General features: G+C 48.7%; 1 protein-coding gene and 1 long non-coding RNA gene across 3 annotated transcripts in view; one reads left to right on the top strand and one right to left on the bottom strand.

The window, feature by feature from the left end:
- The first annotated feature begins 512 nt into the window (after positions 1 to 512).
- On the top strand, positions 513 to 5,930 carry LOC130684599 (uncharacterized). Of its 2 annotated transcripts, none has more exons than XR_008998933.1 (2): positions 513 to 593; positions 5,072 to 5,930. It is a non-coding gene; the product is annotated as an uncharacterized LOC130684599 (long non-coding RNA). The 2 variants fall into 2 exon arrangements; XR_008998932.1 differs by lacking the exon at positions 513 to 593 and adding an exon at positions 637 to 845.
- A 229-nt stretch (positions 5,931 to 6,159) lies between these two features.
- Positions 6,160 to 12,823, bottom strand: part of LOC130684477 (hexokinase-1-like) — a 50,987-nt gene continuing 44,323 nt past the window's right edge. Inside the window, exons 15-17 of the mRNA XM_057505376.1 lie at positions 12,441 to 12,596; positions 9,384 to 9,617; positions 6,160 to 7,935 (exon numbers count right to left, since the gene is read on the bottom strand). Coding sequence (XP_057361359.1) covers positions 7,791 to 7,935; positions 9,384 to 9,617; positions 12,441 to 12,596 — 535 coding nt within the window. The 3' untranslated portion in view covers positions 6,160 to 7,790. The remainder of the gene's footprint in view (positions 7,936 to 9,383; positions 9,618 to 12,440; positions 12,597 to 12,823) is intronic.

The following is a 12,823-nucleotide window of genomic DNA, read 5'->3' as shown; positions in this document are numbered from 1 at the left end:
CTTTAAAATGCCCCCACCTGTGGCTATTTCCCGCTAACTCCACCCTAGGCCGCTTCACGACCATCTTCTGTTTGAACTGTTGAACTAGTTATGTTCTCTCAGCTGCTTACACCCTCCACTCCTAAGGATACTTTCCACATAATACCCAGAGGGATCCTTTAACATGCCAAATGGTATCATTTCATTCTCTTAAACTCCCGAAGATTTCCCATCGCTCCTAGTCATGGATGCTGAGACCAGCTGATTGGAGAAGAAAGTGTACAAACGCGTCCTGTGACTATTTTTGCAGATAAATGTGTCCGCAGAAAGGGATTCGGCCGCTCTTGTTTCGGGACGTAACCCCTAGGTGGCACTACGACACCGCGCAAATTTCCACCGCGGTTGTGCTTTCCTCGCCGCGCACACAGCGCGGTTTCACGCTGAGCCCCTTCCTTCGTCAGGCTGGGCGAAAATGGATAGAATTTCCTGCTTTTCCTCTCCTCTTGTTCTATTTTTTAAAGCAACAAATTATAGTTTAAAAGAAAAAAAATGGAATGATTTTGAAGGTGCAGGATTCTGTCGGAGGAAACAGTTTGAAATGTCTGTTTGAGAAGGTAAGAGTAACGAGGACCCCGGCGCAGGAGGCTGGGGTCGGGGAGCGGGAAGCCCTCGCTCCCAGGGGCCCGGGCTCCCTCCAGCGCTGGTGAGCGCCCCCAGGGGTTGCCTAACTAGAGGCGTTGCCATCTGAGCGCCGTCCAAAAGTTTCATCCAAATTCGTCACTTCTGGAAAATGCCTTCTTTCTTCCGAGGCCCAACTTTTGCAAATGAAGAAATTAGCAGGCTGTCCAAAGGTGGTCGGAGGCGAGGTGAGGAGTGGCGGTGACCTTGACGGCGTTAGGGAGCCTGCTCTCTGACCCTGGGCTGAGGGGAGACTGAGCCTGCGCGCAGGAGGGGTGGCGGGCGGGTCCACTCAGGCCCTGGGGCCACGGGCTACAGGGTGGGGCCGGGACGCTCCTGGGGCGGACGCCCAGCTGGGAGGAGCCGGCCACCCCGGGGTCCCGGGGCCCAGCCAGGCCGGGTGCGGCGCGCCCTGCGGCTGCTGACGCCTCGCCCCGAGGGGACCCGGCGGGTCGGCCCGGAAAGCGTGTCCCGCCCCGCGACCCTCGCCGCGCAGGCCCGCGAAGACCCCCGGGTCGCACATGGCACACGTGCCTGGTCCAGCCTCCCGCGGACCTTCAGGTGGGGTCGCGGTGGCTTTGGCACGTTTAGGGCGGCGGACCCCAGAGCTGTTGGTCGTTTCCTGGAAATCTGGGTGGAGATAGTCACCACAGCCGCCAGCTGGGGCTCTTCAGCCCTTGTTTCTTGCGGCTCCTAGCATTTCCTCTGGGTAGTGCGGGCTGCAGGATTGGCGGGACCCAGAGAAAAATTAAATCTGAGCCCCTTGTGTAAAAATATAAGAATTTCAAGATTGTGATAGCAAAGCACTAAATCGGGCTGATCCTTCCAAGTGCAGAGCCCTGTGTGACTGCTCAGGATGCGCCTACAAAGCCCGTGACGCCAGCCCTGCCTCTGGGCACCCTCTTTCCCCGCAGACTTGATCCGGTGTGCGTTTAGCTTCGACTCTCCTACTTTCTTAAGCTTTAGGGGGCACCGATTGGTATTGTATGTGGGACCTGCAAGGGAGGGACTCTCAACATGTAAAAAGAGCTGTAACTTTGTAGATAACTATGCTCCTAACTCCCCTTTTCATTCACATTAATGTCTGCCTTGATGTATTTCAAAGAAACTTCCTCAAAATAGAGAGTTTTTGAAACCCAGGAACAGACGCTTTCTGGGTTGTTCTAAAACACGCTTGCAAGGAGGAAAATCCTGTTTTTCTAAGGGCTCGGGAGGACACAGATGAACTCAGACATCAGGAAAGAGAGGCTTTGAGCCTGCATGAAAGCGATTCTGTTTTGATGACAATGTGCAGGTATTTGGCTCTTTTTAACGCAAAGCAAAGATGGCAAGTTTCCAAAATGGTTTTGTTTTTGTGATCCGAAGTCTTCCAAATTATTTTTCTTCTCCCTTTTGAATGAAATTCCCTTAATTTTATAAATTAAATCAGCTGACTTACTATTCTTTCCTTCCAAATGGCTACGTATACATTATCATTGGTACAATTTTTAGTAATCATACCACCCTTACACAAGAGATTTAACCCTTACAGCATCCCTATGAGTAGACCTTCAACTGGCCATTTTCCAAAGGAAGACTGGTAGCCCAGAAATATAAAGTGAATGACCACCACTAGGAATAAGTGGGTTGTGAGGCTGGATTCTCAGGTTCGTGCAGACCCTCCGTTTCCCATCCATTCCTGCTCACTATGCCATAGTGCCTTTGCAACAGATAGTCTCTTGCTAGAGTATATACAAGTTAGGGGTTAATCCTAGCTAGAACCTCTGTTCTTTGTAGCCAGAGATAGTTTCCTGATAGATTAAAATAGAATTCAGCCAGCATTACCTTCCCCTTGAGAACATTCAGTTAGTGGGCAAAGAATGAGGTACTTCTGGCCTCATTTCCAGAACACTTTCCCACAGAGGAGCCCACCTGGAACAATGCCACGAATATGCCCAACTGTGCCCTCCCCTATCAGCCAACCTCCATTAAATATATACTGTCCTTTCGGTGTAAATATAAATGGATTTGTCCCAGTATTTTATCACTGACCATTTAAGTTTGGCATCATTTCTTGGTATTTCAGAGGTATGGCTCCAATAAGTAAGAGCTATAAAATACCTAACATGAAAGACTTTAAATTCATCCATTTATTTCATTCACAAATATTTATTAACCTCATATCATGTTCCCTAGTTATTGGGGTTATAAAAGTAAACAACAGACAACATCACTGCTCTCATGCAGTTACATTCTAGTGAGGAATATGGAAGATAAACAGTTAATAAATATATACATCAGATAGTTTTCAGTAAGGGCAATGAAGAAAAATAAGGGATAGAAAGGATATAGAAAGTCATAGGAGCTAGGTGTCATTTTAGGTGAGGTGTTTCAACTGAGAGACAGAGAGAGGCAGGACAGCAGAGAGAGAGAGAGAGAGAGAGAGAGGAAGAAAGAAGCCCGGTAAAGGAGGGAGGGACTGACTCTGTCCTGACATTTTTTTAGAGCTTCCTACAACCAGGAAGAACAAAGGATTTTTCTTGGGTGGGGTGAACAGCTGAGACCCCAGCAGTACAAAGCACTCAACTGGAGGCCTGGAGCCAAGACAGGAGGGGGGGCAGGCTGCTCCCTTGTGAAGAACTCCCTGCATTTCCTGACCTTGAGGGACTTTCTGGGCAGCTGGGAAGTGACCTTGGCTGAGAGGCCAGCAGGGAAGGGGCCAAGATCTCACTCTTCCCACAGACACGGTCTGGGTCTTGAAGCCCTTTTACTCCTGTGGAAGTAGAGCCCCAGTGTGGAGCTGGCCTTTGCTCTGGGGCACTTGGAGGGGTGGGAGGTGGTGAGCCAGGCAGGAACCCCAGTATCCAGGAGTCCTGCTGACAGAGCAGGCTGTTGAGCCTCAGGAAACCCTGAAGGTACAGCAGGTAAGAGCAGGTGAGAGGTGGAAGTTGATTCCTGGCCTCAACAAGGCAGTGACATAGTTAAGGCTGGCCTTAATCTGGGCCTCTTTGTTCAAGCCTTTTATCACCGCCCTGCCCACATGTCCAGGACACTTCTAACACCATTAGGGTCTTCATTGCTCAGACATCCCACCCACCTGGGGCAGGCCAGAAGGAGCTGAGAGAACTGAGTTTGTTTGGGGTTCTTTTTTTTTTTTTTAATGGGTGCTAGAACCCTCCATTGTCTCCTCAGAGGCAAGTAGATAATACAGGAAGGTGTTATCTCCATTTTACAGATGAGGAAACAGTCTTGGGAGACTCTCCTAAATTCGTACAGCAAGTAATGGAGCCAGGTATCATCTCCAAGGCCCATAATCTTACCCCCACACATTTCTCCTGTATGCTGCTTGAGAACTTGGAGACAGGGACTGTCACCGCGGGGAGGGGCCCCCAGCCCTCCGTGTCTGGGCATTGGTCACTCTCCTGCTATGCAACAACACAGCCCCTAGGGCTCTGAACAACACCCCAGAGCTCTTTAAGCTCCTGAAATGACTTCTGAATCATTCAGTATTTGATGACACCAGCTGAAACACAGGGCCGGTGATGCCAGCAGGAGTCTTCATTCAGGAAATGTTCACCAAGTGTTCTTTCTCCCTCTCTGCTGTCACCCAGGGTCCCATTCTTTTCTGCTCCTCTCTGATAGGCCAGCATTCTTTCTGCCAGCCCCTTTCCTCCACTCATTGTCTGTTTTTTCTTATCTCTAGTTTACAAGTGGACCCTTGGTGCTACCATGGGGAGAGCTGTTTATTTTTTAAGCAAATGTGCCACCAAAACATAGTAGTTCCATGTGTGTATTCTTTCAGAGCAGTCCCGTTGGGAGAGCATCCTCATTCTGCCTAACATTACCAAAGCCAACATTTTTTTATTCCTCTTTGAATACTTCTTTAGAAGCCAACTAACAAGTAAAACAGGAAAATCTGTTGTCTTAAAACTGTACTTGGTTTCTTTTTATTTGTTGTAACAAGTGGTCTAATTCAATTTAATCACCCGCTTCAATCACTAGATTTAGCTCGATTATTTCTGGCTGTTTCCAAAAAAATGAATCCACTGAAGAATGTGTCTCTTCAGAGATCCTGAGCAATGGTAGACTCTTAGGGGTGAGGCAGTGACTTTCCTCTGAAGGGGAGATTGGCTCCTGAAGGTTAGGACAGCCAGACAGCAGTTCCTGTAACTGTCCCCCTCTCCTGCTGGCTCAAGGTGACCCTCCGTCCCGGAGGTTTCACTCTGGATTCTGGCTTTCCATTGTTGCCCATGCATCACACCAACTGAGGAGGGTGACACTGAGCTAACGCACAATCCAACCTCCCCATGAAGGTCAACAGCTGTTGCACTAAAGACTTTGTTCATGGCTGGGGATGCGGTGCTGCTGGTGGGCAGGCTGGGGCTCCCCAAGCTGAGGTGCCCACTGAACCCTGAATCCTTGTGCTTGGCTGCAGAGCAAGACATAGCTCCCTTCGAGAAGTAGCCAGCTGAGACCAGATCTGAAAGTTTGGCCCACACCTCACCCTTCAGTACATCAATGGGAAACAAGATGAGCCAGGAACTCTACAGTGGAAGCGGACTCTAAATGACCCAGGCACCCCTCTCAGACAATGCTTCAGGGGGTCCAAGAAGAGTCAGAGAAGACAGTGCGAGCCAACACTTACGTAATCCAAGAATTGCAAGCTCAAATTCCTTCCTGGAGTGTACAAAATGAGTAAATTGGATCCAGTGCAAGAGAAAAACTGCAAACGTGATGATATAAGGCAACTGATTTCCACTGTTGGGGTAATAGGGAATAGTAGGGACTGTGGCAAACTGGAGGGCATAGGCATCCAAAGGGGACAACAGCTGATGAGCTCTGGGCAAATGTTGCCACATAGTAATGGGAGCCCATTGCTGCCAGATCTTCTAAATCTTTCAAGAGAAGCTGGGAATCCAAATTTGTGAGATTTACAGACTTGTTTAATTTGGCTCACATTTTTATAAATATTGGGTAAACACAAACACCTGTGGGCAACACCAAACCAAGACACTGATTCACTAGCTGGCTGAAGACACAGGACGGTCTCACTTTGCAAAGCCCATCACCTGTAAGTCAATCCATGGCTTTTATGCCTCAGCATCTAGGAACTCAGATCTGGTTCAGTGTAGATGGCGGTTGACTCAAAAGTAGCCTCAGCTGTGTTGCCTCATACACGTCACTCAGACCCTCAGCCTCTTCCTCTCCCAAAGGCCAAAGTACCTCAGAGGAATGCTGTATGATGGAATAATGCCTATAAACTAGCAGGCCAATAAAAGAGATTAAGTGCTTAATAAATAGCAGCCATGATCTTTATTACTACCATGGCAGCCACTTTACGTGAATGCCTTCTGCAAGTCGGCACACAGCTCTCAACCTCAGTTCTACAGCGAGGTGGAGGCAGGCAGAGGACACCAACTCCAAGAAAGCTCCAGGCCTGGCCCAGTTCATCTCAGCCTCTCCCTGCTTGCTGACTCACACCCCACACCCCAGTGCTCCAGAAAAACCACATAACACTAGAAATGCACATCCAGAAGAGTTTATTTAATGTTATCTGTGTTCTTCACAAAGATCACTGTGCCATAGGCACTGGCAATGCCAACTTAAGGGCCTCTGGTCTCACCAAACCAAGTGAGCATGCAGTCAGCCCCAAGGGGAGCCGTAGTCATGGGGTGGAGACGCATGTGGCACCTCAGCCACAGGGTACCACCACGTGGACTGATGTGGGATCCATCAGTGGGCTGCAGGGGGCAATCCAACATGGCAGTCATGGTGTAGCTGAGCACGAGGCAGATGTACCGTAGGATGAAAGGGTCAGATAAGGGCCAATTTCTACACAAGGGGTTAATTTAAGGTGGGATTTGGGGGCACCAGTCCTGCTACCGGAGCTGCCACAAGGCTTCGTCTGTATCAGGGCTGGGAGTCTAGTCCACCTGTTGCCTTGGAGATAGCAGAGAGCATGGTGAAGGGCAGCATCTGCTTGGGGATGGCAAGCAGAGGGCCAATGGTGCACTGTCTTCTCGTTACACCCAGACAGCCCCTGAAAGCCAAGACGACTTTTTCTCTGTTACAGCTACAGTGCGGAGGCCAGGCTATGGGTAGAGAGAAGCGTTCCATCCCTATACCTTCTTAAAGGTGAGGGGTGGAGGCTACAGGAGCCTGTGACCAGGGTAGGACCCAGCATTAAGGGCAGGGAGCCAGCAGGGCAGGTTCTGGGAGACAAGGGGAGAGGCTACCTCTGTGACACTTTGCAGAGAGAGCAGAGACGGCCTCATGCCTAAAACAGGCAGGGGGCTGAAGAACACAGCCTTCATTTCAAGCTCCTTCAATCTGGACGGCCACAAAACCTCCAGGGTCTGGCTGTTATGGACCCCCCAGATGTTCTCCCCGCTCCCCAGCCATTGAAAGCATCACTCAGGTCTTTGAACTGGTACAAAGTTTACTAGGTCGTACAACATGGCTCACAAAAGCGATGGGACATTGCAGTGAGGGCAGTTTGTTGGTGGGTTCCTTTTACCCAGAGACAAGACACTTACCCGCAGGACTGCCCACCCTTTCCCCACCCTCACCCCAGGACAGACAGGATGCAAGACTGTTACAGTGCAGCTATGTTCAGTTCCACAGATGCACAATTCAGTGGCACTGACATATCCCGCTGGATCCTCGGGCCGCCAGAGAGCAGTGGGTGCTGGGATGGGGAAGCAGCTACCGCGCCCCCGGGAGGAGCCCTGGCAGTGTCTGCTGGTGATAATACATTTCACACGGAGGATGTCCCCAAGGACGGGCTGCAGAGGCCTCTAAGGCCTTCAGATGGTATGACTTTTCATCTCGGGCCAATAAATAACTGCTGGACAAATGCATAAATTAGAAATGAACACCACTAAACTTCACACATGGGGAATGTACAACCAGGCTGAAATTAAATCATGCAGAGAGGCAGGGCGGATGAGGGCGATCCGGAGGTGAGAGATATTATCAACAGCACACACTCTATTTTGTACCCTATGCTATGTGCCATTAGGTGGCTTGTTTCCCCCCCCGCAGCAGTGAGGGGCTCTGGCTCCGGCGTCTCCCAGCACAACGCGCTGGGGAGAACAGGAGTGCCACTTGAAGAGAGAAGTTCTGGAAGGGCAGCAGGCTGGGGTCCAGGACTCTTAGCTGCTCGGTTCTTCTCGGAGCCGCACACCCACCGCCGTGATGAGGGCAGCCCCCTTGCCACTGCCATCTTCCGACAGGAGGAAGGACACTTTACACTTTGGGGACAGTTCCTTCACAGTTTGGCACATGATTCTGGAGAAGCTGAAAGAGACAGAAAACGGGGACAGGTAAGTAGCGGAAGATGAGACGAGACGCTGGACCTCATCAGGAAGGAGGGCAAACAGGACAGGGGTGCTGCTCAGAAGCAGCAGCAACTCACTGAGAACGGCTGGGAGGAAAGTGGACTCACAGCCAATCAGATTCATAAGCAGGTTGTCAGCAAAGAGGCACAACTGAGAATCCCCAAACAAGCTGCTCTGTGCAGCTTATAAGGGCCGGAGCATGAAGAGCACACTCAGACACACCCATTCTCAAAGCAGGATTCCCCCAGCCCCACCCCTTCCCATGAAGGATAATCTCTAAATGAGGTCACTCTAGGTTCTTGCATTTTGTGCTGAAAATAAGACAGGGCCAGGCTGAGGGAATACTGACCGCCTCTAAGGAACACCTACTTGGGGCCCTCAATTCATTACATTTCCAGGCCTGCCAGTGGCTGTTATCCCGAGGAAGGTGAGACTTGCAGAGATGAAGCAAGCAGTGAAGCACAGCTTCTGAACGATGGTGCCAGGATTAAATCTAAGCATGTATGTGTATGGCTTCAAAGCCCAGGTCTAAACCACGACTGTGTGCTGCCTCAGGTAGAGGATAGCTACTAAGGTCCAGAGACAGAGGTGGATGAGGAGCGAGGAAGAGGGCTCTATCCCAAGTCGTGGCCATGCCCAAAGCAGGGAATGCCTACACTGAGTTGGGCAAGGCTGCTTTGAAGTAGGGTGACGTTATGACTAGGTTTAAGTGGGATGACCCAGGGTAATTATTAGTAGCACTCTCTCCTCTGGCTAAAGTACACCAGTTCAGACAGTAAATAATATGGTCACTCTATTCCTCAGAGCTACACTTTGGGATAAGCACTGGGTCAACGAGCACATGCAGCCATATATCCTTCTCCGGAATGGGTGCCAGACACTTGACCGAAAGGACGCCGCTCCCCACCCCTTCCCTGCTACAAAGCCCAGGGTCAAATCTTCTCCTTTCCAAGCCTCTTAAAAACTGATTTAGCAAGTGAAAAATCAATGGGCCCTCCTCCCCAAGTCCTTCACTCCGTCTCCCACTTACCAAAAGCGGCCTCCTGCCAGCCTGCAGCTAACCAGGCTGGTGGGTAAACCCAGGCCCACCCTCACCTCCCTTTCTGCTCCCCACCTGGACTCTGCCTGACCTAAGAGGGACCCAGGAGGGGCAGGGTGGGTCATGCCATGTCACTAGTTAAAGGATGTGGGAGCTGGTCAAGTGAAGCCACTTCTCTACCTCCCCAAGGACCCCAGTTAAACTTGACAGCAGCTCATTACCCAGTCGCAGACAAGCCCCACTCTCTGACCGCACAGCCTTTGGGAGGCTGTGTCCCAGTGCAGAATTTCCCACGATCATGTCCCATAACCATCAAGGGAACTCAGCAGCCCAGGAAGCTCTGCCCACCCACCGGAAGCCCCACTCACTGCGGATGTAGCTTGTAGAGTGTTCCATCCACCCCCACAGTCACGCTGAGATGGTCCAGCCCCCTGTTCTCGCGGATCTTATCCACCACAGCAGCCACACCGGCGCCACACATCTGTGCCGCCCTCCTGGACACCACCCCGCACACCATCTTGACAAGGATACTGTCGTCACAGGTGCTGTTCAGGCCCAGCTGCTGGAGGATGGCCCGGACCTGGAGCAGCGCTAATCGGTCACTGTGGCAGACGAAAACCAAGAAGCTGGATGAGGTGGGATCCATGAGAACAGCCTGGAAGCTGACCCCGCAGGATGGGCCCCAAATCACTGTACTTACCTGGGTTGTGGGGGGTTTTCCCTTCAAAATAACATTTATTTGTATCTTTTTAAAAAGTATTACATGTTAAATTGTTGAAAACTTGCCAAATTCAGAAAAATGAAAATTGGAAAATTAAAAGTATCCACAATCCCAACACCAGGGAAAATGCTATTAATATATTTATATATTTCTTTCCCATTTCTTTTCTTAAACATCACCAAAGAAAATCTTTGTAATTTTGATGTGCCAAATGGGCTCATCCTTCTTAGGTGGTTTTCTTTCTTGCTTTTTCCCTGTTTCATACATCTGAGCAATTTCCCACATTCTTATCTGAGATGAGGATTGGAAAAGGCTGCCATAGTATTCATTCTGGGGACACATCGTAGTTTATTTAGCCAGTTTAGAGAAATTTGTTTGTAATTTCCTGCTATTATGAAGTAACATTCTGGTGAAGTTTCCTATTCAGAAAGCTTTGTGTGCAAATGATTTTTCCCTTAGGACACATGTCTGGATCAAAGGGCTTCTGATACATATTTCCAAGTGCCTTTCAGAAGTTATGTCAAGTCACTGTCTCCCCAGCTGAGTTTGCCCATACTTATACCCAGTGGAAAGGGTCTCTTCAAAACCTTTGACACTTTGGTAAGAATGGTGTCACACTGTGGTTTAATCTGCAATCTTCTCTATTCCTGAGACGACCTTTGTTTTTTCATTTGTTTATTGACCATATGAACTACTATTATGTCAAGACTTTTGTTCTCCTGGGATATTTGGCTGTTCTTGCTAAACTGAAAGAGATGACAATGACTGATGATGATAATGACAGTGATAAGAACACTTTTTTGAGGACTTAGTATGGGATAGGTGCTTTACATACATGACCTCATTTCCTCCTCCTAACAACCAATGGATATATGCAGGATCACGCCCTTTTAAAGATGAGGAAACTGGCTGGGAGACTGAATTCAAACTCAAAGCACACAGCCAGTGGGACCGAGCAGGTCTCAATACCAGACCTGCCAGTGCTCTCACGCACTGTGCAAGGGTGCATCCTGTCATATACAATGCAAATGTTTTCCTTACTTTGATTCTCACTTTTTAGGTTTGATGACTGATTTTTTTTTTAACTTACAGAAGCTATGTATAGCTAAGTTTGGCAATTTTTTCTTTATGATTTCTTTCTTCACAATTATGCTTAAAAAGACCTTTCCTACCAAGTCACACGCATCAGGATGGCTCTATTAAAAATAGAGAAAATAATAAGTGTTGGTGAAGATGTGGACAAGTTGGACCGTCATGTATACTGTTGGTGGGAATGCAAAGTGGTGCAGCCACTGCAGAAAATGGTATGGTAGTTTCTTAAAAAATTAAAAATAAAATCATGGTATGATCTAGTAATTCCACTTCTGGATATATACCCAAAAGAATCGAAAGCAGGGACTTGACTGTGTGTTTGTATACCCATGTTCACAGCAGCATTATTCACAATAGCCAAAAGGTCGAGGCAACCTGAGTGGCCATGGACAGATGAATAGATGAACTAAATGTGCACATACATACTACAGAATATTATTCTGTCTTTAAACGAAATTCTGACATGTGCTACAACATGGATGAGCCTTGAAGACATTATGCTAAGTGAAATAAGCCAGAGACGGAAAGGACAAATACTGTATGATTCCGCTTACATGAGGTACCTAGAGTAGTCACATTCATAGGGACAGAAAGTAGGCAGGTAGTTGCTGGGGCTCGGGGAGGGACAAATGGGGCATTGGTGTTTAACTAATACGGTGTTTCAGTTTAGGAAGATGAAGAAATTTTGGAGATAGATGATGGCGATGACTGTATAACGATGTGAAAGAATTTAATGTCACTGAACTATATGCTTCAAAATGGCTGCAATGGTAAATGTTACATGTATTTTACCACAATCAAAAATGTTATGAAAAATATTCACTGATACTTTCTTCTCATTGTTTTATGGCTCCTTTTTTCCCCCCCATTTAGCTCTTGGACGAATTTAGAATAAGAAAGAAGACTGGAACTTGTTTCCTAGTCACTAGTGAGCACCCAGCACCATTTGCAGACAGCGCCCCTCTCCCCCGTGGCTGTGAAATGCTACCATTGATGTGCTCAGGTCTTCCAGAGCCACCGTTTAGGGGCCTTCTGGATGCCATCTACTCCACTGCTTCGGTTCTGGTGGGCAGTGAGTTTCCCGTGCAGGTCACAGAATCAGGCATGGGGGAGAGCAGTGAGCAGGCGCCAGCAGAGCCGCTGTTACCTTTGCTATTATGACCATTCTAAAAATAAGGTGGCTTTTGCACAACTGCTCTTGCTTTTACAGAGCATGTTCTACCCTCTCTCACAGCTCACCATGGAAAAGGCCAAGGCAGACACAGTGTTCACTCCACATGAGAGAAACAGGAGGAAGACAGAAGCACTCTGCTGTGAGGCACACACACGGGGTGACCGAGCTACACAATCGCAGGCTGCCTCTCAGATGAAATGAGGGTGGGCAAGGCCAGTGGTTCTTGGCTCCAATGGACTCAGTGCCCCTTCAATACAAATGTCCTAATGCACCTTTTCTCCTACTTACACACATAATTTCAAGCAAATCAATATAATGCCCCAACATAAAGGATGAGTAAAAAGAAAATGACTTATAACAAAATTATGTAACTTCACTATTCAACTGCTCAGGGCCTACTACTCCAGGTCCACCTCCAACAAACCCCTCCCCGCTCACCTCTCGATCTGAGAGAGATACTTGGTCTGAAAGATGCCCCGAGTCTTCAGTGTCTCAGAGATCTGCCCGCGGAAGAGGAATCCCTTTTTGGTGAAGTCGATCAATATGTTGCGGACAATTTCACCCAGGTACATACCACTGATCATCTTCTCAAACCTAAAACAGGAGGAACAGGCTAGAGCATCTAACTGACACCTTCAGGCTCCCAGTAACCCTGGGCTTCTTACCCTGAAGCCATCCCCAATCTACATGCCCAGTCCTGTGCTCCCAGCAGAGGCAGAAAGTAAACCAGGAAGGACTGGAGGATTCTCAACCCTCCCTTGGACGAGAAACAAAACCAGCAGCACTAACGTCTAAGTGCTACACCGTCTCCCTCCTCACCG

The sequence above is a fragment of the Manis pentadactyla genome, chromosome 8 (assembly GCF_030020395.1).
Source record: "Manis pentadactyla isolate mManPen7 chromosome 8, mManPen7.hap1, whole genome shotgun sequence".
NCBI classification, from domain to species: domain Eukaryota; kingdom Metazoa; phylum Chordata; class Mammalia; order Pholidota; family Manidae; genus Manis; species Manis pentadactyla.
Note: the sequence above shows the minus strand (reverse complement) of the source record. Positions and strands in the feature narration are given on the sequence as shown.